Source organism: Vidua chalybeata, chromosome 26 (genome assembly GCF_026979565.1).
Source record: "Vidua chalybeata isolate OUT-0048 chromosome 26, bVidCha1 merged haplotype, whole genome shotgun sequence".
Taxonomy (NCBI): Eukaryota; Metazoa; Chordata; class Aves; order Passeriformes; family Viduidae; genus Vidua; species Vidua chalybeata.
In genome coordinates, this window is record NC_071555.1 from 142278 (window position 1) to 168910 (window position 26633).

The following is a 26633-nucleotide window of genomic DNA, read 5'->3' on the forward strand; positions in this document are numbered from 1 at the left end:
CTGGGATGTTCAGGAAGCTGTTGGGGAGGGGAACAGGAACAGCTCGGGATGGGGAGAGAGTGAAGATCCCCGTGGATGGGCTGGGGCGCACTGGGCGGAATTGGGGTGCAGGGCTTGGTTGGGGTGTAGGGTGTTGACAGGCCGGGCGCAGGGGCGGTCTGGGTACGGGGAGGTTCTGTTGGAGCTTCACTCGGTTTTGGCTTTGGTTTCGGTTCCAGTTCGCAGCCGGGGCTCCAAGGGGATCTCCGGGCCGGGCGGGAGGCTCGGCTCGGCCCGGCTCGGCTCAGTTTGGCCCTAGCGCGGCCGGCGTGGCCCCCCCTTGCTGAGCCTTCCTCCTGCCCCGCCCGCCGGTCTCGGCGCCGCCTCCAGTTTCGTTTCCCGGCTGCGGCGGCTTCGGGACGCGGAGCGGCGGGGAATGGAGCTCCGGGAGTACCAGCGGGAGGCGGCGGCCCCGGCCCTGCGCGGCCGCAACAGCATCGTTTGGCTGCCCACGGGCGCCGGGAAGACCCGCGTGGCCGTCCATGTCTGCCGGCGGCACCTGGAGAGCCGGCGGGGCGCCAAGGTGGCCGTGCTTGTCAACAAGGTGCCGCCCTGCCCCGGGACCGCGGGAGACACCGGTGGTGGTCCTAACCGGTGCTGAGTGTGGTCCTGTGGGCACAGGTGCACCTGGTGGACCAGCACACCGAGAAGGAGTTCCACGCACTGCAGGACACCTTCAAGGTGACGTCCATCAGTGGGGACACCAGCCACAAAACCTTCTTCGCCGACCTGGTGAAGAAGAGCGACGTTGTCATCTGCACAGCCCAGATTCTGCAGAACGCCCTGGTCAGCACGGAGGAAGACGTGCACGTGGAGCTGACAGGTGGGCACCAGGCTACATATACTGCTGGCCCCGCAGCCCTGGCTGAGCCCCCAGCTGAGCAACCATCTCACCCTGCTCCCCTCCCTGGCCCGGAGCAGATTTCTCACTGCTGGTGATAGATGAGTGCCACCACACGCACAAGGACGCCGTCTACAACAAGATCATGCTGAGATACCTCCAGCGCAAGCTCAGTGGGGAGCAGGACCTGCCACAGGTCCTGGGGCTGACAGCATCCCCTGGCACTGGGGGGGCAACATCCTTTGAGGGGGCCGTAGAGCACATCCTACAGGTGCGTCCTGTGCCCCCTGTCCTGTTTCAGCACAGCTTCCCCTGGGGTTCAGCAGGGTGTCCCTCGGGATGAGGGTTGATGGTCCAGGTGTGTGGGTGATGGGCAGCCCGGAGGAGTCATCCATCCCCAAACTCACCAGGTGAGCACCACGTGCTGCATTGTCCTGGGCAACTGGGCTCAGGGTGGAAACAGGGTCTTTCCCTCTCAGATCTGTGCTAACCTGGACACTGAGAAGATCACATCGGTGCAGGATGAGTTGCAGCACCTGCAGAGCCACGTCCCCCAACCCAAGAAGCAGTATGACCTGTGCCAGGAGAGAGTCCAGGTGAGGGACAGCTGCTCAGAGCGCTGGGGCTGCTCACTGGGTGGAAGATGAGACCCCCCAAGCCCTGCTGGGTGAGGAGCCTTCATCTGCTTCGCTCAGGCCAGCGTGAAAAATCAGTTGACCCAGAGCCTTGGTGCTGGGGGATCCTGTAACTGTCTGGGTCCCACCATGCAAGCAGCCACAATTCCTGGATCCTGAGCTCCTCTCTGCTCCCAGGACCCCTTTGGTGAGCAGCTGAAGAAGGTGATGGTGCAGATCCAGCAGTTCATGGAGAAGCCGGATTTCCCACGGGACTTTGGCACGCAGATTTACGAGCAGCACATTGTGGAGCTGGAGAAAAGAGGTGAGGGTGTGGCAGTGTGGGTGTGGCAGGGCTGAGCCACGGGGACAGGCTGTGACTGCCATGTCCCCTGCCCTGCCAGCTGCAGAGATGTTTTGTCGCAAGACGCGGGTGTGCGCCCTGCACCTGCGCAAGTACAACGACGCTTTGCTGATCAATGACACCGTGAGGATGGTCGACGCCTTCCAGTGCCTCCAGCAGTTCTACAGTGCTGAGAGGGATAAGAAGGACCCCACTGAACAGTTCCTCACTGCCACTTTTGAGGGTAACAGAGGGGCCTGAAGGGGGGTGATGCTGGCTGCATTTGGGGTGCAGGGAGTATCCCTGACACCCTGCTCACCTTTGCAGAGAACAGGGCGAGCCTGCAGGCACTTGCTGGGGATCATCGCTATGAGAACCCCAGGCTGGCCAAGCTGGAGGGGATCCTGCGTGAACACTTTCAGCCCCTGGGCACTTCTCGTGGCATCGTCTTCACCAAGACAAGGCAGAGCGCCCACAGCCTGCTCAGCTGGCTGCAGACCACGGCCACGCTCCATGGGCAACACATCAGGGCCGCCGTCCTCACCGGCGCCGGCTACAGCAACCAGACCAGGCACATGACACAGGTGAGTGGAGGGTGGGCAGGAACTGGACCGACCCCACTTTGCACATTTTGGGAGTGCTGTGGGTGCTGCCTAGGTCTCAGAGCCCTACACAGCTGCTGAAGCATCACCCCCCTGTCTATCCAGAATGAGCAGCAGGATGTGATCAAGCAGTTCCGTCAGGGAGCCCTCAACCTGCTCTTCTCCACCAGTGTGGCCGAGGAGGGCCTGGACATCCCCGAGTGCAGCATCGTGGTCCGCTATGGGCTGATGACCAATGAGATCGCCATGATGCAGGTGCTGCCCAGACTCCCTCTGGCCCTGCCAGGATCCCCCAGAGCTGCGGGGGTGGGACATGGGGGCTCTTGCATTCCCCACAGGCAGCTCCTTGGGGATGAGCTCAGCTCCTGGCAGAACATCTCCTTGTGAAGGCACAGGGGATGGTGGAGGTAGCTCTGTCCTCAGAGGGTATAGCACAGAAGGGTTGACTTTGTCCCTCTTCTATTGACTGCAACATTTGGACCTTGCCCTGCAGGCCCGGGGCCGTGCCCGTGCTGAGAACAGTGTCTACTCTGTCCTTGCCAAAGCCAACACCAGAGAGGTGACCCGAGAGCTGCTCAACGAGGACCTGGTAGAACTCATGAAGAGGGCAATTCAGGCAGTGCAAGCCATGCCTGAGCAGGAGTACTGCCAAAAGGTGGGTGCTGCATGCTGCCATGGGCACTGGCAGGGCCTGGCAGTTCTTGCTGCCTGCTCTGTTTCAGAAAGCACCGGATCCTGGGATGGGGTTGTGTGAGGGGCCTGGGCCAGCGTGTGCCCATCCTGCCCTGCCCGTCCTGCTCTGTGCTTGTGCTCCTGGGATGATGCATCCCTCTGTAGTATGGCTCTTGCCGTGTCTGCCATCTGTCCTTGCCCACTGCCCTGTGCTGACCCCTGTCCTCCCCGTCCCCCACAGATCCAAGAGCTGCAGCGGGTGGCAGTGGCCAACTGGCTGACGAAGGAGGCCAGGATCAGCGAGCGGCGGCAGCTGCACGACCCAGCCGCCGTTCGCCTGTACTGTGTCAACTGCAACGTGGCCGTGTGCCGCGGCAGCGACATCCGCACGGTGGAGGGCATGCACCACGTCAACGTCAACCCCACATTTGGGTAGGACGCTCATGGGCAGGGCTGAACAGGCAGATGGGTAAGGGCAGCACCAGCCTGCTGCCAGCTCTTTCTCAGGGACCTTGGTACAGGGAGATTGCAGGAACTTTGACTACGGGAGCACCTGTGCTGCCCTGTTAGTGTCCCCTGGACCATCATCCTTACTGTCTGGTGGCGCCTTCCTTCCAGGTCGTATTACAGAGTTTCCTCTGGGAAAATACAGTTCCAGCGGACTTTCAAGGACTGGCAGCCCGGCTGCCGTATTTCCTGCAAAGACTGCAGCCAGGTGAGCACCACAATTCCCCTGTGTCTGCAGCCCAGTCAGAGCTGGAGGGACAGGAAGGGCTGTGCCTTGTGTCCCAGCTCACAGCTGCACATGCCTGTGTCATGTGTGTGCTGTGAGACACGGACACAGGCTGTCTCCAAAGGAGGGACATGCCTTGGGAGTAAGGAATTGTCCCGTCCCTGTGGTCCTGCACCCTGGAGACGCTGGGCATGCCTCGGGTAACTGTCCCCTCCCTGCCCACAGGAGTGGGGGATGGAGATGCTGTACCGGCAGGTGACGCTGCCTATCCTCTCCATCAAAAACTTTGTGGTGGAGACACCAGCTGAGAAGAGGAGGTACAAGAAGTGGGGCACTGTGACATTCCCCATCAAGGCATTTGACTATGTGGAGTACTGCTCTGGCATATACAGCCTGTCGCTCTAGCACAGGCTCTGTTCAGAAGAGGACTATTCATGGGGTACTTTCAGGTTGCTACATGAAAAGAGGAGGCTTCCTCGACCATCGGACCGAGAGCCATGGCTCTCTCCTCTCTTCCTTGCTGGTGTGAGCCCCAGCAACATGTCCCAAGCTGGAGCCCATGGCTGCTGAAGGAGTTTTGCTGCACCCATGTAGAAAGAATGAGATGCTGGGATTGAAAACCACCCAAACCCTTTCTTGCTCCCCATGCTGCTGCCTTCTCCTCCACAACCCTGCCAGGAGAACCATTTCTGTGTGTCCAGGACATAGCCCAGTGCTTCTCCACTCTGATTTATGAACTCGATGGGTCTTCATTAAAAGCACACATGCTAGACTGAAGGGGCAGGGTGGCTGCATCACTCGTGGCAAGAGCTGGTTGGGTACGGGAGGCTTTGAGGGGGGACATTGCCCCAGAGCCAGAACCCACTGTACCCTGTGCCAGCAAAACAGGGGTCTCCAGGGCTCAGTGGAGTCTGTGAGGCTGCCCTGGCCCTACCCCACCTGCAGACAGTGGCCTGAGCGACCCTTCTCACCCGCCCACCCATGACCGACCCTTCCTAACGCCCAGAATGAGCCTGAACCCCTCTGGGGCAGCCCCAGGTGTCTCTGCGGGGCTCTGAGCATCCCCTCGGTCTCAGCCGGCTTTGGCGCGGGGGATCCGGTGCCGAGGGGCGGGGGCCGGCTTTGGCGCGGGGATTCGGTACCGAGGGGCGGGGGCCGGCTTTGGCGCGGGGGATTCGGTACCGAGGGGCGGGGGCCGGCTTTGGCGCGGGGGATTCGGTACCGAGGGGCGGGGGCCGGCTTTGGCGCGGGGGATTCGGTACCGAGGGGCGGGGGCCGGCTTTGGCGCGGGGGATTCGGTACCGAGGGGCGGGGGCCGGCTTTGGCGCGGGGGATTCGGTACCGAGGGGCGGGGGCCGGCTTTGGCGCGGGGGATTCGGTACCGAGGGGCGGGGGCCGGCTTTGGCGCGGGGGATTCGGTACCGAGGGGCGCAGCTCCGCACCGCGCGTCCGCCTGTGCTGCCCCGCCACGGGCCGCTAGAGGGAGCCCCGGGCCGGGCTGGGGGATGCCCGGGGAACCGGGGAACGATCCGGGGGGACCGGAGGATGCCCGGGGAACCGGGGAACGATCCGGGGGGACCGGAGGATGCCCGGGAACCGGGGAACGATCCGGGGGGACGGCGGGATGCCCGGGAACCGGGGGATGCCCAGGGAACCGGGGGATGCCCGGGGAACCGGAAAATGATCCGAGGGGACGGCGAGATGCCCGGGAACCGGGGGATGCCCAGGGAACCGGGAAATGATCCACCAAGTACCGGGGGATTCACGGGGAACCGGGGGATGTTCGGGGAATTGGGGGATGATCCGGCGGGGGCCGGGGGATGCTCCGGCGAGTACAGGGCGCTGCAGCGCTCGCACCTGCCGCTCCACGCGTGTCCCTTCCCCGCGGGATCCTGCCACACGTGTTGGTGCTGGCCCGGGGACCCCCCACGCCAGTAAGCAGCGCGGATTCTCGGCAGGTCACGGGTGGGAGCTGCGGAAGGGCAAGGACATGTGCAGGAGACCAGGGGCTCCCGCAGTGTCAGGCACACATAGCCCGCTTTCAGGTGGACATGGCCCCAGGGAAACCAAACTCTTGTTCATCAGAAACTGGGTAATGAGGCCATTTGAGTTATTTGTAGCTCCTTGTGGGCTGGGATGGCCTCTCCTCCCTCTCCCTAGGCAGGATCCCTCCCGCAGGGACCCCAGAGCGTTTTGCTCAGCTCAAATTGCCCTGATTTGTGCTTGGAGAATTCAGGTTGTGAGTTAGCCCAGTGGGTGCCCACAGCACTGGGTGGTGCAATCTCTCACCAACCCAGGTAGATCTGTCTGTTCTTTTGGGACAGCCCCAAACCAGAATTTCTGCAACAAAACTTGCCCCTTTTTGAGGGGGTGCAGCTGACTTTATGGGATACGGGGCCAGGACAGCACTGTGAGTCTCTGGGTTTTGCAAGTGGGTCTGTATCCAGCTTCTGCTTATTCTTCCCTCTGCGTCCCTGCTTTAATGTCAGCTGCATCTGACTTCTCCTTCCCAGGGGCTCGGTCACCTTGGGCCTGGCGGCAGGGAGCAGCCGAGCTGCAGTGAGCGGTGCTGCGACCTTGCTTGGTGTCCTTCAGGGCTGGCATCCTCCTGAGCCTGCATCCTTCTGAGCCAGCATCCTTCAGGACTGGCATCCTTCAGAGCTGGCCTCCTGTGGCCAAATCCCCAGGCTGGAAGAAGTCTGTGGCTCGAAGCACCTTTGCTTATCTCAGCTCCCCAAAGCACTTATGTTCCAGCCATCGAGACTCGCTGCCTGTAAGCAGAGATGGGCACAGTTAGCCCCGCAGCAAACAGCTGCTGCAGCAAGTTCTGCTGGCAGAAGCACCCTGAAGGGGTTTGCCCCTTGCCCACAGGATGGGCACAGCCCCAGGAGCCCCTGTGACCTCCTGCCCCAGCACTCCCCATGCCCCCAGCAGCCGGGTGTGCTCACAGAGTCAGAGCAATGCAGCAATTTATTTTTCATAGCTCATTCCATTTGTCATCAGTGTGTCAGAAAGCACTGATTCCCTTCTCAGGGCACCAGCTGGAAAACCTCTGGCTCCTCCACCTGGCAGCGCCTCAGGTCAGCTCTTCCCCAGGATGGAGTTAGTGGGACTTAGTGCTCAGCCTGTTCGACTTATCGGGAAGGAGCCTGAGATGTGACTTGATTACAGCATGCAAGTGTCTTCCTGGGGAGAAAACTGCTGGGTATTAAAGGGCTCTTTAACTTGGCAGAGAGAGAAATAATGAGAACTGGGGCTGAAAGATGAAGTCAGGCAAATTGAACTTTGAAATCCAGGGCAGGTCTGCAGCAAGGAAGGCACAGAGCAGCTGAAGCAAACCTTCGCAAAAAGGTTCCCAAACCTTTATCAAAGAGATGCCTGGGGCTGGGGGTCCTGCCCCGCGGGTGGCTCCATCCTGCTTCGTGTTTCTGGCTCAGGCAGCAGCAGGATGACCAGCAGGAGTCCGGTGGCCTCCTGAGTGAGAGGGGAGGGGACTGAATTTTGCTTCCCAGGCACATCTGAAAGTCGGGTTATTGCACAGTATCTCTTCCAGAGCCCGGGAGCACATCAGACCCCGAGGTGACCTTTCCCGGGACAGCTGGAGTTTCCCTCTCTGTACCAGGGGAAATTCCGGTCTTCAGAAAAGTGCTTGCGGTGGAGGAATTCGATCCCAAAAACCAAAAGCCCTCTCCCCATTTTGTTCCTGCATCCTCTCTTCCCCGCTGCCGGGAGCGCATGGGAGCCTGCAAAGCGTGCGGGGGCGTCCCTGTCCTGCTGCAGCCCCGCCACCGACGGCCGCGTGTCCGGCGATTCCCGCAGGGAGTTAATCCTGACTGTTCGCATGTCAGGATGCTGGTGGATTAAACAAGGGGATTAGCATCAAACAATTTCCCTCGTGCCCCGACCGCGAGGCAGGAAATATAATCAGTGCAGGTTTATTCTGCTTAGGTTAAAACAGCTCCCTGGCATGTAGCGTGCGATGCCAGCTGAGCCAGTGGCACAGCGAGGCACCTGCCCAGGGCATTGCGGGAGCACCGGGATGAGGATGGCAAGACCAGGGGCTGCTCCTCCCAGGGGAATCAGGGAGGTGCCCCTGCTGTGTGGCACTCGGGTACCTGCTGAATCCTGTGCCTGGTGTGGATCCCACTTGCCCAGCCATGAAGTGCCAGTGCAGAGGAGCAATCCCAGCCTGGGGAAGGGGCTGCAGCCTTTCACTGGGTGTCCCTGGGAGGGTACAAAGCCAGAACTGGGGAGACTGGGGAGACCCACAGTCACTGAGCCCCCTGGCACTGTCCTTCTGGCTGCTCCTGCCAGCCTGGGCTCAGCTGTGGATGGCAGAGGATGGAACAGCCTCGCAGATGCAAAGGCTTTCCCCAACAGCTCGCAGATGCAAAGGCTTTCCCCAACAGCTCCTGGGTTCCTGAGCCAGAGAATGGTGATGCTGCTCTGATCTGATAGCAGCAGTGCTGCAGGCTGCCAGCTTTCATCCCAAACTTCATGCCCACCTGCGATCCCAGGCTCCCCTGTCCGCACTGGGGCACAACCCTGTGCTCTCAGCCACTCAGAAAAAGTAAAACAAACCCCCTAATCCCAGAGTTTTGATGGAACAAGTTCGTGCAGCACTGGCTGGAGCACAACAGTCCGATGCCTGGCAAAGAGACTTGACTTCTCTTTGGACCAAAGCACTGTGGGAGCAGCTGGACTCACATCCCCATGTCCTCACTGTCCCAGATCTTTTGGTCCCTGGAGGTTTCTTGGCTGCTTTCCTCTGAGGAACATTCCCAGGTCAGCCAAGTCCCTGGTCAGCTGAGAACAAGACCATCACACATGCCCACCTTGTTTTTCTAGGAAAGGGCTAAAAATACCATCCTAGGGCTGTGTGGAAAGGCCTGGGCAGATCCTCAGCTCCTGGGAGTCAAATGATTTACAGCCTGTGCATGACCCCAGCGACTGTACAGGGGCAGGGACAGTCCCTGGGCCAGAGCACATCTCTGTGAGGCAGAAGAGCAGGGGGACTGCAGGTCCTCCCTTCCTCAGCACTGCTTGGAGTGGCCACTCTCCTTCTTGGCATTTTTAGGTGACTCTGTTTGGGCTGGGCATTGGCAGGATGTGGCAGGGAGGGGACGCAGCACGGTGGGGTAAGACCCAGGCACAGCTGGCAGGTGCTGGCACAGTCTGGGGCCTGCGGGGACCCCTGGAACAAGCTGCAATATCCGAAAATTCCCAAACAAAATTTCATGCACTAAATCTTAGGGCTGCAATTCTGCTGAGACTTGGCTTTATAATTGGATCTGTCAGAAACCCGTCACACTTAATGTGCAGCTGCCAGCGTGCGTGCAACTCCTCAGCGACTGCGCTGGCTCTGCTGGGCAACGGGAAATCTGGTCCTGGGATTTTCCAGCTTGAGGAAAAGTCTAGTTTGTACCTACACCTCTAACCCTGGGAGGAGGGCAGCACAGGCCAGCCCTAGTTTTAACTCGAGGTGCCTCAGTTTCCCTCTGTGCCAGGGAAGGCAGTGGGACAGGGAGATGCTGGCGAGGCATGGGAGCCCAGTGTGAGTGTGTGTTCTTCACCTGAGTAATCAAACCAGTTATGCAGCATTTGATTAAAGGCCACAAAACATATTATCTTTGATTCTTCCACTTTATTTTTGTTGCCTTCATTTGTCCCTTGGAGATGAGAGTTGCGCTGGTACTTATTAGTCACAAAGCCCCAACCTCGCGCTGCGTTCCTGCTATCTGAGAAATGAATTATTAATGGTGCATTAAACAGAGACTGGAAAGGGGCCCTGGGACACTGATAATCAGGAGCTAATTGAGGAAGAAATGAGATACTGCTCCCATTGCAGAACAAGGACTGTGCAGCGCTGTGATACCAAAGGTGACCCTGCTAAAATCCCTGGGCCAACTGCGCCCGGCTCTGCCTGCTCAGCCCTCACAGGTGGGTCATGTGTGCACCTGGCTGGGATGTTCTCCCTGCCTGGGATGTTCTCCCTGCCTGGGATATTTTCCTTGGCTGGGATGTTCTCCTTGGCTGGGATGTTCTCCCTGCCTGGGATATTTTCCTTGGCTGGGATGTTCTCCTTGGCTGGGATGCTCTGCCCTGGCCAGGATGTTCTCTCTGACAGGGATGTTCTTCCTGACAGGGGTGTTCGGTCTCAGGCATCAGAAAGAAATCAGACAAATGCATTCACGGCCCTGGAAAGCTGCTGCATCCCAGATTTTGATGGCATGAAGCAGATCCTGGGGCTGGCCAGGAGTGTGGGCACAGGCAGCTCTCTGTGTCCCCAGGGATGATATCCCACCTCAGTGGTGGCTGATCAGGATGCTGGATCTTGCCTGGACCTCATCTGGACTCCTTCACAAGTGACTGGGGCTGAATAATTTCAAAAAATTTTGTTTGTTCTCCCTTACTGTTTTTCCATACAGCTTTCAGCTGGGGCCTGTCAGATTTCTCCTCTTCCACTCCGGCTGTATTAAAGGCTCACCCCAGCCCTGGCACCACGTGCCTCAGGGGTCCCGTGGGACATTGCCACAGGGCCTTGGGGGTGGAGAAAGATGGGAGCATGGAGGATTGTCACTGTCACTGGCCTCCCTGGGCTGCTCCCTGGCCGTGGGCTGCTGCTCTGACAATGTCAGGCTGACACGTGCCCAGAGTGTCCCATCACCTCCCCTCTCCAAACCCCAGTGGAGGGTCGGGTTTAGGGCTGTCCTGTTCCCCTCCTGGTGGGCTCAGCTTCCTCCCAATACCCAGCCAAGGTTCCCTGCTCCAGCTCTGCTCCGACGTCACACTGAAGCAGCCGCAGTTCACCCAGACTCCTTGCATAAATATTTATGCACTGATGCAACGCTTTTCTAAATATAAAGCTTTATCTGAAATTTCATTTAAACATTAAGTGTAGATAATTTATTTATAATTAATGTAGACATCAAGCCCCATCTCTGGAATGCCTGTGAGCTTTCATTTATAATTGGGAGGTAAGTCAGGAGCTAGAGGCTTGGCTCTTATCAGTTTCATTTTAATTTTCCTCCTACAGCAAATGAAGCTGGTGCAATTCATCTCTCATTAGGAGGAAGCACAAAACTCCCCTAAAATAACAGTTTTATGGGGAACAGGTAATAAACCCATCTTTGTTCGTCTTCTCACCTTTGATAAGGTTACTGGGGCTCAGAGATCCCTCCAAAGAGTTGCTCTTCCTTAAAAATAAGTCCATTAAAAATTAAAACCTCTTTCCTATATAATAAAATTTACTCCCTGCAATTATGCAGAGGGAGCAGTTATCGGCCTTCTGTAGATTTTAATTAAAAGTTACAATAGGAAGGAAATAACAAGGGCCATAAAATAACAGCCGCCTCTCCCCTAACAATGAATTATTGGTGCCTCTGTCACTCAGGTGCCTCTCGAAGTGATGCCCAATGCTGGTGAGAGGTGCTGGGGCCAGCAGGTTCCAGAGCAGTGCTGGGGGTCCCTCTTTTACTCCTGCAGCTGTGGGGAAGTTCCTGCACCCATGGGTGCCCAAATGGGCGCTCAGCTCAGCTCTGACCCACTTGTGCTCTTGTTTCTGCACCCCAGTTAGAGAATGGGGGTGTCCTGCCTGTGGTACCCGGTGCCAGGGTTGGGGTTAGGTGAGGGTTAGGGTTAGGGTTAGGGTTAGCATTGCCTTGCTGATGTGGCTGTGCAGATCCTGCGGTGCAAACCACAGTCCAGCTCTGTCAGGCTGGGGGGGCACAGCTTCTCCCCATTAAATCCCTCAGGGCACGTGGGTCCCAGCTGGGTTCATCCAGCATCTCCAAGTCCTTCCCTGCATCTGCCTGGCCCAGATATTTTACAGAGCTCATAGAGAGACCATCAAAGGCGCCTCACACTAAAAAGAGCAGGAGCCCGGGCTGGCACAGGGGCTGCTGGTGGGAACGCGGCTCCTCCATCCTGCAAACACCTGCTCATGTGGGAAGAGCTGCAGCAGTGGAAAATCTTATTCCATGTCTACAACTTCTCCAGAGTGCAAACCTTTGCTTTTGAGGACACCTTAGGCTTGTCTGAATTCAAACATGGGTGTTTGTGGGTTTGTGCCCCTCGCCCACACTGGCTGTGGTGTTGAACTTCCCAGCTGGCCATAGCTGGGTCACTGCTAATTGAGCTGATGAGAAGCAGGTGAGAGCCAAGACGCTGGGGCTGGTGCAGCTGCACTCCCCCCATGTCAGCTTTTTGCTCTCCTGGAGTCTGGAGCTGCTGTGGTGTCACATCCCAGCATCCCACAAGCCAGGTCAGCAGCGTGTCATGGCAATCAAGGTGAATTGAACCACCTGGAGCCCAGCTGGGCCCTTGCACCCAGGCTATGGGCTGGGGACCAGTCCTGCCCTGTGCAGGATGCAGGCAGGGGCAGTGCAGCCTGCCTCAGCTCCCCATGGGCTGGTGCTGCCCAGTGCCGTTGCTCCTTTAACCAGTTATGGCTGTCAAGTGTTCCACTTCTGGTCTCCTCATTGCCTTCCCTGGATTCTGGCTGTGAAGGTGCTAAACCCCCCCTGATCTGGCTCTGAAACGTTTATGAAATCTTTATGGCCTTTTGAAAAGATTTTAATTCCCTGACAGTGCTGCTTTCACTGGGAAAAAAATAAATTATGACTCAATGAGCAATTACAGCTCAACAGCTGCTGAATGGCCACGGCAGCTGCCGGAGCAGCTTGGCACGGCTCAGCACGGTGGCCGAGGAGCCAGTGAGCCTTCCTGGAAAGTGGTGCTGGGCCTGATCACCCCACATTCACCTTCCTCGGCTGGCTCAGCCCCTGAGCACAGCCCCTCCTCTGCCCCGCTGTCTCCCATGGCCCTCTGTACCCAGAAGCCTGAGTTCTGCCTGGTGCTAGCCCTGCCGTGCAGTGCCAAGGAAGGGGATAGCTCTAACTGCACCTGGAGAGCTGGGCACTGCAGCCAGCTGGTGTTGTGGGACCCCAGTGGGTGCTGCAGGAGGGATCCTCCTTCCCTGGGGTCTTGTGGTTCCACATTTGGGATTGGCAATGTCTCAATAGCATCACGTCTGGGACAGCTTGTCACCCCCACCCATCACCTGTCTCACTGGAGAGGTGCCACCACAGTGTCCCTGGGCAATGCCAGCACCTCCCTGTGTGGGGGCATGTCAGAGCTGCCAAAGGATGTAGAACATTGGTCTAATTGTAAAACTCCCTGTTTACTGAAAGCAGAGCTTCTGACCTCCAGAAACATGAAGAAAGAGGAAGTGTTGCCCTGACAGTACCCATTCCTTCCTGGCAGTGCCCACTCCCTTAGTTCCCTCCCTCCTGGCAGCACCCGATCCTGTCTCCTCAGAGGCTCATTTCTGCTTCTTCAAGTGTACAAAGTTGCTGTACAGAACTGAGAACGGGGTTGGGAGAATTTTTGTGAGGAACTACAGCGTGATGGAGGGGCTGGATGTGCTGTGCCTTCTGCTGCTCTGTCCCATGGCACTTCAGGGTGCTGCAGCTGGAGATGACCTTCTCTTTGTTTAGAGTTTTGTCTTCAGCTTTGGAGATATCTGCAACAAACCAAAATGTTTGAGGGTGACCGTGGTCTTGGCACAAACAGTGTCTCGGGGATGAAGGGCTGCCCTTGGAAGAGGGAAGCCAGAGTTCACATGGAGGGGAAGAAATTCATCCATGCTCCCCAGTGCTGGAATCCTGGGAGCTGTGGGTCAGCTCAGAGGCCTCATCCCTGCACTTCCTGATCCCCATGCCTGGAAGGAGAGTACAGTCCCTTCCCTGCATTGTGCTGGAGGCAGGAGGAGGCTGAAAGGGTTAAAGTAAATGAAAAATGTGTGGAGAAGCCCCAGCCCTGCCTCTGCTCCTTGGAGAAGAAGGCTATACCATCATCATCAGGCTCCTGATAGCCAAGGTACGGTAAAGTTTGAGATCCATTAGAGTGCCTGTAATTATTTATAGGGAGGAAAAAAACCATCCTACATTGTGAAAATCAGATGGCACAGCAAACAAATGCACTGAGCTTTGGCAAAAGGGCTCTGAAAACCCAAAGTGATTTATGATGAGCCAGGACAAGGCTCAGTGGTGCCACACTGCTGCTCCTGGGGACCTGACTCTGACAGCAGTGGGGAAAGGGACTTCTGGTGTGGACAGGTGGGATCTGCTGCTGCTGGGCCACCTGCTTGTGTTCCAGGATCTCTGGACCCAGAAGTAGCTCAGACTGGGACTCCCCACTCCTGGCTTCCCCCTCCCTAGCAGCTGGTGACCCTGGAGCCTCCTGCAGGTGTGGGCACCTGTGGGCTTGGAGGGGTTTGGAGCAGTGCGTCCTCTGCCCCCACTTCTGCAGCCTCCAGCCTCTGCCAGCAGCAGCACGGGGCCAATCACATCTCTGCCTCTTGGCACCAATTCTGTGTTTTAGTGGAGGCAAAGCAGTGAGCAGGCAATTGCTCTGGGAGACAGGAGCCCCTGGGTACCTGCTCCAGAGGAGAGCTCTTGGCCAGAGCACTTCCCTCCCAGCTGGGCTCCAAAGTTCAATTAGCAGTTTTGGGAAGTGCTTTGAGATCCTCTGCAAAGTGTCCTGGCGGAGGGCAAAATGTGATTATATAACGTGTCTAGACAGCGTATTCCTTGGGGCGGGCAGCAGGACGCTTTTATATCTCCTCTCCTGTGTCAGCACTGTGTGGCCCTGCTGAAAGGTTCTGGGAGCTGCTAAAATATTAACAATGATGACAGCGACAGGCCAGCTCAGACTTTTGCACTTAAAATTGTTGATCTTAGCACAAGGCTAAGCACGGCAGCAGAGGCGCTTTTGCCTGGCGGCACCTTGTGCTCCCGCTGCGATGACTGAGGAGCAAGTAGCATCTCCCTGCAGGCCCCCTCCCTCCATCCCGCCCCCGGCTCCTCTTCACCCTCTTGGAGCAGCCGGGCTGCCCGGGCATGGCCGAGGTTCTGTCCCTCCCTGCTGGGCCTGGGTCGGACCAGGGGCTCTGCCATCTGCAAAGAACTGCAGCCCCCGGCAATGCCACCTCCCTGGAGAGCCGCGCTGTCTGCTGCCACTCAGTGTGCGGCACTGGAGACCCTCGTCCTGGCGGGTCTGAGACCTGACCCGCCATTCTCCGGGAAGCTGGTCGCACACGGCATCTCAGTACCCCGAAATTCAGGTGCCCTCCCCGCAGCCCCGTGGTGTCACCCTGCTTTGCGCTCCTAGCCACACACCTTACCGACCCCCAAACCCCCTGGAAAGATCCTGGGGAGCCCCAGTGTTCCCTTCGTCCCAGCCCGGGGCAGCCGTGACCGAGAGGTTCGCGACGGGAGGATGCCCCCAAGCCCCTGGCGCCGCTGCGGGATGCAGCTGCGGGATGCAGCACCGGGATGCGCCGCCGCCGTTCCCCCTCCCACTCCGTGCGGGCGCGCGGCGCCGAGGGGGGGTTGGACCGCGGCGGCGCGCGAGCTGCCTTCATCCCCCCCCCCCCTTCCTCCTCCTCCTCCTCTTCCTCCTTCTCCTTCTCCTCCTCCTCCGAGAGCGCGCTCGCACGGCCGGGAGCGAGAAGCCGGCGGGAGGATGCTGCAGACGGCGGCGGAGCCGGGCGACTGGGCAGGTAGGGCGGGCGGGGGCGGCCGGGCTGCCGGCACCGGCGGCCGCGGGGCTGGGCTGTGGGCACGGGGAGTTGCAGGCTTAGGAAAGTTGTGGGAGGGGGGAGATGCGCTGGAAGGGCCCCGGGATTCGGGATCGGGGCCGGATGTTCGCCCGGGGCACGCGCCGCTCCCCGCGCTCCATCCCGGCGGCGCCGGGCAACGGGGCAGGGGCTGCGGGGATGGCGGAACCCCGGCCCCACTGACCACCCGGAGGGGTCAGGCTCGGAGGGAAACTTCTTGAGTGGAACTTTACCGAGGCCCCGGCGCAGCCCCTCTCCGGCGCGGAGCTGAGGTTCCCTCGCCGAGCGGGACCCGCTGGGTGCCGGTAACCCCGGCTCGTCCCCGCCGGGGTGCGCGCACTGTGGGGTGCACGTCGTGGGCCCCCCACGGGTGTGTGCTGGACCGGGGTCTGCGGCAGCGCCTGGCCGTGAGCGGCGTTGGCCCAGGTGTCGGGGTGTGCGGCCCAGCCGGGGCAGGGGGCGGTGGAGCGGTCCTTGGGCCCCTCTGGGCCCGGCTGTGCTGCTCGCTGTGCACAGCACACCCTGCGTGTCCCCTGGCTTGTTCGCAGGGTGCCTGGGGCTGCATGCGTCCATGGGATCGGGACTCGGAGAGTTGTGCTGGGAATGGAGCCGAGGCTCTGGCTCTTACGGAAAGGACCTTCAGAGAACTGTACAAAAGCGCTTTCTGTTGGCTGTGACTCCGGGTGCGAGCAGCGGGGTCCCCTGGTCCAGGAATGTGGAGACAGAAGCAGACTGACCGGTCTCCCCTGGCCATCACCAACAGACTTTGCTGTTAACTTAGTGCAGCAGTGAGTTATGGTGGAAGCTTTTAAGGAGTTTGCATCGGGGTGGGCAGGGCTGGGGCTTGCTCTGCCTCAGAGCAAACCCCACGGATCCCGGCACAGGGACGTGCCCGTGCCTGCCCTTGGCAGCGCCATGGCAGGGCGGTGAGCGCCGATCCTGCTGAATGGGCGTGTGGGAAAACAACATCTCGGCACAAGAGGCTGCGAATTGTTTTCGGAGCAAAATTTGCAGGTGCTGCTTAAATAGAAGAGATGATTCTGTGTGCAGGTGAGGCGTCTAGAGCCCGGAATTGCACTCCTGGAGGCTGTAAGGGGCTTCCAGGTTCATTCACCAGTGTGCAGGGATCAGCTCACTGGCACTTTGCTGCTGGAGCTGCCCCTGCGAGGGCTGGATGTGTCTGTGGGTCCCACGAAGTATGGCAACACCTCTGCCCCACAGGGACGAATTTTGGGTGAAAATGTCAGGCAGTAGCTGGTCCTGTCCTGCTCAGCACTGTGCACACATTGGCTTCACCCCCTGTTTACCTGGGATGTCTGACTGGGGAGTGGAGATGTTTGTGAGCTGCTGTGTCTGCATGTGGGGCACGGTGCCTGAAAATAGCACCAATGGGCAGTGCCACTGTGTGTGACAGCCTGTGGATAAATGAGGCTCTGTCCTGGAGCCAGCCTGGCTGGGAGTTTCTTCAGCCACCACCATCCAAATCCACCACCACTGACTTTTTTTAAAGTGACTGCAGGTGTTTTCCAATGGAGCATCCAGCCCAGAGGCTTTGCTGAATGATGTTTGTCACTTGGGTGGAAGGGCTCCGTGGGGATGGAGGAGCTGTGCTGGTCCCTTGGTAGCTGCCAGTGTGATTCTGTTAACCAGAAACTCTCCTGCCATATGCAGAGCTCAGGGCAGGGTGATGATACCGTGTGCTGTGGATTTCATGCTTGTTCTATAATCTGCCACGTGCATTGGAAAAAAAGGCTGGTGTGACCCTGGATGTGGCTCTGTCTGTGAATGCACAGAGCCAGGCTCTGCGTTAGCAGGGCTGTGACGTCATGCCAGGCTGTGACTTCCTGCTGCAAGTCTTGTACATGAGCATCCCTGAGCTCCCATCCCTGAGCTGGCACCCCTGAGTTCCTATCCCTGAGTTCCTATCCCTGAGCTCCCATCCCTGAGCTCCCATCCCTGAGCTCCCATCGTGCTTGGCTGGGGCTCCAGAGTAGCTGGTCTCGCTGCCCAAGTGCTGCTCGACTCTGACAGAGCAGCAGGCTCTGAATGGAGAATTCAGGAGGCTGGTTTAATAGTCCCAAGAGTAAGAAATATTTTTGGGGGCTGGTGCCTCACTGGCTTCAGGGCTTGGACCTCAGTGCTGGACTGTGGAGGACTGCATGTCCTGGCCATGGTAGGTTGGGGTCCGGCTGCTCAGGTGAGGAGGTACCATCCTGCTGGAGTGTGCACTGCCAGTGGGCTCAGAGCAGCCATCCCATCCCATCCCATCCCATCCCATCCCATCCCATCCCATCCCATCCCATCCCATCCCATCCCCCCCCCCTGCCTGGCTGACATTCTCTGCGCTGTTTATGGGGGCTCGTGTTCTGCCTAGCGTTCCCAGCTATCCCAGGACAAGGCTGCTGTCAAAGTGCCAGTGGGGACATGGACAGGGACATGGACAGAGCTGCCCCAGATCATTCTGCCTGCACCTGCCTGCTGTTCATCCCCATGGGCTGGCAGAAATGTGCAGAGCCTGGAGCGATGCTGTGGCCCAGCAGAGCGGCACCAGGAGCTCACCTGGCTGTGGCCATCTACAGCCATTCCAACCCAAAAATACTCCTTGAGCATTGCCCCAGCATCCTCAGACATCGGCTCGTAAAGGAACCCTGGTCTCTGGGCTCTTATTTGTTATATTTCTGGGGATCTTCCTCTTGTTTGGCTTTTCTCTAATGTTTCTGGGGAGATCGATGTATTTCTACGAGTGCACAACACAGGTTTGCTATTGACTGAACAAGGACCTTTGCACGGATGTTCCCAATCCAGCACTGGATATGTCAGTCACATCGCTTTACACTGGTAAATTTCCAGGGCTAAAAGGAAACCTGCCCTGGAAGCACTGGGCAGTCTCCAAAACGTGCCAGACTTACACATTAGAAGGGCAAAAATTCCCTTTCCGAGCCCTGCAGCCCTTCCAACTGCTTCTCCTCAGCTCAATCGGGACTGGAGTTTGAGTGTTCCAAAGCCAGAGCCCTCAGTTCTGCAGCTCTTTAATCATTTCTAGGGATGATAAAAATGCAAAAATGTGCTCCCAGAGCAGAATAATGAAGCCCATGAGGGTCTATTTGTCAATTTAGCAACGATATTGTGATGTACAAAGGCTGTTTCTTAGTATGATGTTCTAAGATTGCCTCCAAAATAGCGCCATAATTTCTGTGTCAGAAAGCCCCTGTCAGGAATTATGTCTGTGCTCTCAAGGAAACCCAGGCTGCAGCTGCAGTGTAACAACTGCTCCATTTCTCTTAGAAACACAACAATTTACTTGCCAGTCATCAAAGGGAACCTGCAGATTTAGGAGCCATGAGCCACCCCGCGAGCACGGGATGCCCCAGCTCCCACAGGAGCTTCCCCAGTGCTCCCCTGATGCAGGGGTTGGTGTTTCAGAGGCATCAGGATGCCCGTGTGCCCAGCCTGGCTGCACCCTGGCCATGGCAGCAGGGCTGGCACAGGCACACCAGGCTGGGGAGAACTTCGCTCTGCATGTCTGTGGGGCAGAGTGGGTGTTTCCCAAGCACTCCTGACTTCACAGGGGCTGAAGGCACAGAGAAACTCTTGCTGTCAGAGGGCCCTTTATGGTCATTTTTTTTTTAATAAAACCCACCACTTTTCCCCCTGCAGTGTAAACAGCCTTTTCCCCAGGATGAATTCCCGGCAGGGTGCCAGGGACAGGGGCTGGTGATGGGCTTGGGGCATGGGGCCCTGCAGGGGTGGGCCCAGGAGGAGTCCTGGTCATGGGGGAGGGTTCTGGGGGAACCTGGCTCTGTTGAGGGCTCTGAGCCCTTGATACTGAACTGATCTGTGCTGCTTTGAAATGGGAACGTTCCCGAGTCGTGATTTTCCCTGGCCTAATTATGGAAATTTTTTAATTAGTTGATAAGAAAGATCACTGGGAAATTGCAAAGGAAACATTTTGAGGTGAAGTCCTAATCTGTGCCTGGAGGCCTCCTGCCTGGAGTCAGGAGCTGCTCCAGCTGCTGGACCCTGGGCTCAGGGTGCTGAGGGAACTGGGCATCCCTGCTGCTTCCTTTGGTGAGGTTCTGGATTCCTCTGGCCAACAGGTTTGATCCTGGCGGCGTTGTGCCAGCTTTGCTCACTCCTCTCCCTGGTGCTCACCAGTCAGGGGATGAGCTGGGGCCTCTGTTGGGAATCAGGCTGATGCCACTCTGTCTCCACTTTGAGTATTTCTGCTTCTGACATCTGGCCACTGGCTCTTGCTCTGCATCAGGGGGATGAAGGAACTGGGGTGGGTTTTGCCTCTGTAAGATCATAGGGGGTTTTCATCTTCCTATCACCTCCCAGTTCTCTGAGAGCTCTGCTGCCTTGGAACTGGGAGAATTCTGCAGCCACTGCCCTGGGGACATCTTTGGTCACATCTTTGTAAAACCACATGGCAAAGATCTAAGAGCTTTTTGGAGGACATTTTCCCCTTTATCTGTTGAAGCAGGAGAGACGTGGAACCAATGACTTGCCTCTTGCCAATTGCCACTTAGCTCTTATTGGTGCCACTGTGATGCTGCCCTGGATGTCCCAGGACCAATGTGGCAGATATGCCAATGGCCACCACTGGTGGTGATTGGAAACCAGCAGAGCAGGACCCTAACCTCCTGTTTTTTGTGGATGTGGGTTATTTCTGGCAAATTTTGGGGGGCTTGGGGTTTTTTTTTTTTTTTCAAACTTTCTCTGTTACCGTGTGTGATTTGCTGCCCTTGGCCTCCTCGGCCACGTGCCCAGGGGATGTGGCGTCACTGCTGTTTGTCTTGGTCGGAAGCGCTGCTGCTCTGCATTCGTTTGAAGGGCTGAAGGCACAGAGCCGGTCTGTGAGCTGGGCTAGAGGCTCTTCTGAGGAGCCTGGAACGCTTGTAGGAAAAAAAAAAAAAAAAAAAACATTAAAAATCCCAAACAAGGGAAGCTTGTTATGGAGCCAGCAGGAGACTGGGAGTGGGCACAGAGCTGCTGCTGGCCGAGCTGGGGGGTAGAGCTGGGGTGGGGCAGCGGCTCCCCCCGGGGCAGGTTCCTCCACCTCAGAGCCCTCCCGCCCAGTGCTGGGTGTGCTTCGTCTCACGCAAGGCCAGAGCCTATAAATATCCCAACTCCAAATTTTCAAGAAGTATTAGGAACTCTCCAGGCTTATTTTTGAGGGCTGTTACGAAAGGGCTTTAGCGGATTAAAGCTCTCCCAGATTAATCTGTGCTCAGGAAGGCGGAGGGTGCAGGAAGGGCAGTGCTGGCACCCCAGGCGTGTGATGCAGGGGGTTCACCGTGACTCCTGGGCTCCCCACTCCCCACCTTGCTGGGAAATGGGGCAACAGCAGGGGGGGACACTTCCACAGAGCCATGTTTCCAGTCCCCCACTTCTCTAAACCCCACTGAGCCCCCCAGACCCGGCCATCATCTTTAGTGCTGCAGGTTTGCACAGGTCAATGTCAAATTTATGTGCCCTCTGGTTTGCAGAGGAGGTAATTAGCCAACAGGTGCAATAACAATTTAATAAGTGTGTCAAATAAGTGAGCCAGTTGTGGTGTAGAGCACACTGTACCTTTGGAGGAGTCTTCCAAGGGCTGGGGATATGCCAGATGGGAAAATAGCAATTCCCTTGTCCAGGCTGGGGTCTGCCCATCCTGGGTCTGTGCAGGAGTTCACTCCTGGCCAGGAGCTGCTGCAGAGCTTGAGGAGGGACCTGGGAATGGCACTGCAGGGTTCACACCTGTGCCAGAATCTCGCCTTCCTAGCCAGATGTGGAGGGAGATGATGACTTGTGTGCTCCATTACCACTGGAAGGCACAAAGCAGTGCCAGAATCTTGGGACAGGATGGGGACTGGCTGATGCTGACTTAGGCAGAGGATGAGACAAAGGGGTTTAGAGACACCTGGCAGCCACCTGCACCTCCAGTGCTGGCCTGCTCCCAGCACTGCTGCAGTGCCAGTGCTGCTCCCACGGGCATGGGGCTCTGGCCCAGGGAAGTGCCAAGGTGGGTTCTGGTGGCAGAAAACCAGCTCCAGCACCTGCTGGCTCTTGGCATCTGCTTGGTGTTGAGAAAGCTTTTCAGTTTGTCCTTGGAAGCACTTCTCCTAAGGACTTGGGCAACCCTCTGGCAAGAACGTGTGTGGCAGCAAGATGCTGGCAGGTGCCAGGATGCCCCTGAGCGCCCCAGGAGCAGCTCCCCACTGCCCACCCACCCCCAGCTGGCCTAGGAGCTTTTCCTTCTCCTGCCAGTGGTGGGAACCTAACCCCTCTGCAGCCCCCGCTGAGGGACGGCTGGCTATGGGAGTGACAGATAATGCAGGTAGGGCAGGATGCAGGATCCCTGGAGGGTCAGGGTGGTGTGATGCTGTGGTCCCAGGCAGGGTCCCTGGGGAGAGGCACTGCTTGGTGGTGAACTCCCTGCTGTATCACCGATAAACAGCTCCCCCTTCGCACAGCAAGCCTGTTTTGGCTGTGGGTGGAGCAAAGCGTGACCGATCCCGGGTGGCTCATGCAGATGGGGGGATGGGTCTGTTGGAAGGTGGTCTCAGGTCTTGAGGGGCTGCAGAGGGTTGTGAATGCCCCTGCTGGGACAGCGACTCTGCCCCCAGCACAGGGATCCTCATGTGGGCAGGGCAGGCAGGGTCACAAAGACACCTCTGTGGAGGATTTGGCCTCGCCCTGCCTGCCCTGGCTCCAGCAGAGCTTTGATGGGTGTAAATCAGTAACAGAGAGCAGGAAACCTTGCAGAACCCAGACCCAGCAGCGCAGGGCTCTCACCCTCTCACCACCAAGCCCCATCCTGCTGTGGGATCAGGCACTGGCTGCCCAGCACTGCTGGCTGTGCCCACTGCCAAGCTGTGTGCCAAAAATCCTGCCTTTCTTCACCTGCTGACAAGATGTTGGAAAAGGGAGAATTCTTTAAAACATAAAACAAATAAAATTAGGTCTTCTGGTAAGGGATTAAATGGGGGCCCTCGGCTTTATTTATAGAAGGTTCAAAAGTAAATCTGTTCCCAGACTGAATAAATATTTTGCTCAGGCAGGCACGATCTTCAGTTCATCTGTCTTGCAAAGACTTGAGTGAGAGGGGAATTGATTTTCTCCAGCCTGAACAAGGCAAGCGCCTCTCAGACCCAGATAGAGAGTGAAGTCCCATTATCGGCTGAAATGGGGAAGCAGCTGGGAAATCATTAAAGAGAAAGCAAAGACAAAGCTGCTTTAGGGAGGTGACAATTCGCTGTCCTCCGCGGTGGCTAAGGCTGCCACCCCTGACACTGCTTTGGGGCTGTGTCGCTCTGACCCCACGAGAGAGTTTGGTGGCACTGGGTGACCACTTGCCAGCATCAGCAGCAGCTGCCCGTGGGAGATGGGAGTGGCTGGCACCTGGCACTGGTTGTGTTGGTCACACCGGTTGTGTGACTGCACAGATCCGTGCCAAGGGATGGCATGGAGGAACCTGTGAGTGGCTCAGCTCACCCCCCTGGATGGAGGGGGATCCGTCCAGGTGCGGTGGCAGTGCCAAGGACATTGACCTCGTTCTCCACTCCTGCACGGATCACCTGGAGGTGCGGACATGCCGACAGCCAGGTCAGCGTTGCCGGACACGGAGTCCAGGGCTGGACCTGCTCTCACAGGTCGGGTTTCTGCACTAGTACGCCTGCCATGCTGTGGCTGCCCTGTCTGTAAGGATGAGAGGAAATTGCTGGCACATCCCTGTAACTGTTCCCAGCCTGCAGGATGCAGCCATTGGTCCTCGGGCTGATGCAGGTGGTCCGGGCAGAGGTTCCTCTGGCAGCGTTCACCCCAGCGCTGGGGTTACAGCACAATTCCAGCTCAAAGAGCTTCTTAATTCGGCACCTGGTGTTTGCAGACATTAGTTACCGACAAGACGAGAGCTCAGTGCTTTGCTCTTGATCAAGGCAGCTGCCGGGCCAGCGCCAGGGCGGTGTGAGCTGCGCAGCCGGGACTGCCGGGGCCGCCCAGCTCCCCGCGGCTGGAGCGCTCCCCTTGCCTTTTCCCAGGTCAGAAAGGAAACAATAAAAGGGAGAATGAAGAACAAGCCAAAGCCCATGGCAGTCTTTTCCAGCTTCTTCTCCCTGTTTTCCATGGCAGAACCACATAAAACAGAATACTTGCCTGCTAGAAGGTCCCCAGCCCCAGGTGGGTGCCTGGAGCTGGGACGCCGTGAGGGAGCGGTGGCGGTGCCTGGCGAGAGTTTGCTGTGTGAGCTCTGTCCGCCCCGCGCTAAAAAAAGGCACAAAATGAGCAAAATTATGCGCTGAGTCACTAATCGTTCACCCGCTGCTTTAGTCACCAGTGCTCCCACACCGGGGGACGTTTGCTGAGGGGGCACAAACTGAACTGTCACCGCGTTAAACGGATGTGGCCGAAAGCAGTGGAGAGCTCCTGCTGCACGCATAGCTTCTGACACCAGACAGACCATTGGGCTCCACGGCCACAGGAGCTGCTCAATTAATGACAACTCCCTGATGAATCCACTGATAAATCGTGGCCGTGTGCTGCGGCGCCGGGGCGTGCTGCGCGCGGAGGTGGCGGCATCGGAACAGCTGCCGCCGTGCCCCGTGACAGCCCGGGTGGCTGTCCTGGGCTCTGTCCTCCCACGGGCATCGCAGCTCCTGCCGAGGGACACGGGCTGCTGCTCCGCGGGTGCTGGTGCGGGGGTGGCACCCCCTCCTCAGGTGTGGTGGGCTGAGCCGGGGGGCTCTGTGCCTCAGTGTCCCGTCTGCCGGTGCTCTCCAGCGTCCCCCACCCGGCACCGGGCTGTTTTAGGCGTGTAACCCGCCGTGCCGGAGCCAAGTGTGTGTGAAAGAGCCTGTCTGAGCACAGGGAAGAGCCATAAAGGGCCTATTTATGGAGCTGGCTCCTCACAATGTTTTCAGACACAGCCCTCGCATGTTTTCATAACAGCAACGCCTCCACCTCTCGCCAGCTTCAGTGGCGCTGAGCCTCTCGCCGCTGTCCCCCGCCCGCCCCCGGGAGCTGGGAGCCTTGGCAATGGGCTGGCGACTGCGGGGCTTCCCGTTGGGATCCCGGCCCCGGTGCAGCCCCGAGGCAGCTCGTAGGGCCGTGCCTTGGCTGCCTCTCGCATCCTGGCGGCGACCTGGCACTATGCCCACGCAGGGACACGCTCGGACCCTTGGCACAGATGGGCTGCTTTGCGTGGCAAGAGACGGACTTGTCAGCAGCCCCTCTGCCTGGGCTGCCTCGCCACGATGTTTCCCATTGCCTGGAATTTGCTGGCGGGCAGCACGGAGCGCAGCTGGAGGAGCAGCAGCTGCCGGGCTTCACCCTGGGAACGCCCTAAGGACGGACCAGCCTCTGCCCCGGCCGTGGCCCCGCGCTGCTCACTGGTCAAATGTGCAGTCGATGTGAGCCATGCCCAGCCCGGCTCTGCTCTGCCCCCTGTGCCAGGTACCCTCTGGTGACAGCGTGGCAGCCGCTGCGTTGACAGCAGTGGCAGTGTCATGCACGTGTGGGAGGCAGGTGAGCAGAGAGGGAGTAGGGAGAGCTCTGCTGCTCAGCGCCAGTGAGCAGGAGGGAGCAGGAGTGGGGCTGTCTCCTGGCAGGGAGACAAGTAACTTTTCATTAGTCCAGTTTGGAATTCCTTTCAAACAGGAACGCTGACCCACCCGAGCTCGTTAAATAACGTCAGTGGTGCTGCCCAAATAAATACTCCAGCTGCCACCTGCACGTCCAGCCAACACTCGCTGCCCTCTGCCCTTCTGGGAGCAGAGGTTTCCCAGTCTAATTGGATACACGTGCTTCTCTCCTGACACCGGTGACCTCCAGCACAGCACAGGATTCTCACACTGCAGCAACTGGGTTCCAGCAGCTTCATCCCAGTGCTGCAGGAGCAAGGCAGTGAGTCCTGGGGCTGGCAGGAGCCGGGAGCTGGGAGAAGAGTGGAGAAACCAAACTGTGGTGAGAGGAGGGAATGAATCCAGGCCGTGTTTGTCACTGAACTGATTAAACCCGAGCTCTGAAACTCTTCTTCTGTCCTCTAGCCAGTGAGCAGTGTATAACTTCATTACTCCACATTCAGGAGACACTGAGGGATGTGGGCAATTCATTATCATCTGTCCCATCTCATTTCCCTGCCTGTCAGCTCTGGCATCCTAGTGTTCACAGACAAGTTAGGGTTTCAAGGTGTGAACTGAGGCTGAAGGCCAATGCTCCTGCAGCATGGTTCTGGACAGGACCCTTGCACCCCCATCACTCTTGGGGACCCCCCAGCAGCACCTCGGGGGGCTCAGGGATTTTGTGCCGCCCCTGGGTGTGGCACCACCATCACCAAGCTCAAGGCTTTAGGGGCTTGACTTCAGAGCTGCCACTGTCAGCAGGGACTGTCACTCAGGTGCTGGGCGTGCAGCGTCATTCTGGGGACCCCCAACCCTCAGCTGAGGGAATGCAGATGTGAGGGATGGTTTTAACCTGGTTTCTGATGCCTCTTCCTGATAGCTCTGGTGCCATTGTCCACCATCAGACAGGTCCTTCCTGTCCCCCCATGGCACACCAGGGAGCTCCTCCCCAACCCCAGGGCAGCAGCAGTGGGTCCTGCTTGCCTCAGATCCTGGTGACTAATTGCTCTGCAAAGAGCATTTCTCACAAGTTTCTTTCATAAGAAATGGTAACAAGGCTTTGATTTAGCTCTTCTTTTCCTTTCTTCCTGTCTTTTTTCTCCCTTCTTACCCCAAATGCAGAAGCCCCTTTGATCATGTGGGTTCAGGCTCTGTAATGAGCATCTCTGTTTGTGTCGGGGAGTTGTCAGCATGGTAACATGACAGCACAGTCTCCTTGTCACCTCACACACAATGAATTATTCCTTCCACTCTTTGCACCATCTCTGGGATAAATTACTGCTCCCAGATGGGCTTGTCACCCAGTAAAGCATCCTTAACCTCTGAGATGATCCCTGCCCAGCATGGAGTGCCGACCACTGTGGCTCACCCAAGGCTGCAGCAAAACGTCGGAGTGGGGAATTGTCAGCCTAGCTTGAAAGCAAATTGCTTTGCCAATTTATTTTCTTTCTTGTGTATGAACATATTTTTCTTAAAGGGATGCTGTCACATTAAATATGGAGCTGCCAACTGCAGGCATTAAAAAATCATGGGTCGTCCCATTTTCCTTCCTCCCACTCTATATTCT

At 57.8% G+C, this 26633-nt stretch overlaps 2 protein-coding genes across 2 annotated transcripts in view; both read left to right on the forward strand.

Annotated features, from left to right (window-relative positions):
- Positions 1-302: 302 nt before the first annotated feature.
- DHX58 (DExH-box helicase 58) lies at positions 303-4621 on the forward strand. Its single transcript, XM_053964988.1, has 12 exons — positions 303-583; positions 661-862; positions 961-1151; positions 1360-1476; positions 1693-1819; positions 1899-2081; positions 2165-2421; positions 2545-2694; positions 2933-3094; positions 3353-3543; positions 3730-3826; positions 4070-4621. The coding sequence occupies exons 1-12, from the start codon at positions 416-418 to the stop codon at positions 4247-4249; spliced, it is 2025 nt and encodes a 674-aa protein (XP_053820963.1). The 5' UTR covers positions 303-415; the 3' UTR covers positions 4250-4621.
- Positions 4622-15335: 10714 nt separating this feature from the next.
- ZNF385C (zinc finger protein 385C) overlaps positions 15336-26633 on the forward strand; it is a 58231-nt gene continuing 46933 nt past the window's right edge. Inside the window, exon 1 of the mRNA XM_053965497.1 lies at positions 15336-15407. Coding sequence (XP_053821472.1) covers positions 15371-15407 — 37 coding nt within the window. The 5' untranslated portion in view covers positions 15336-15370. The remainder of the gene's footprint in view (positions 15408-26633) is intronic.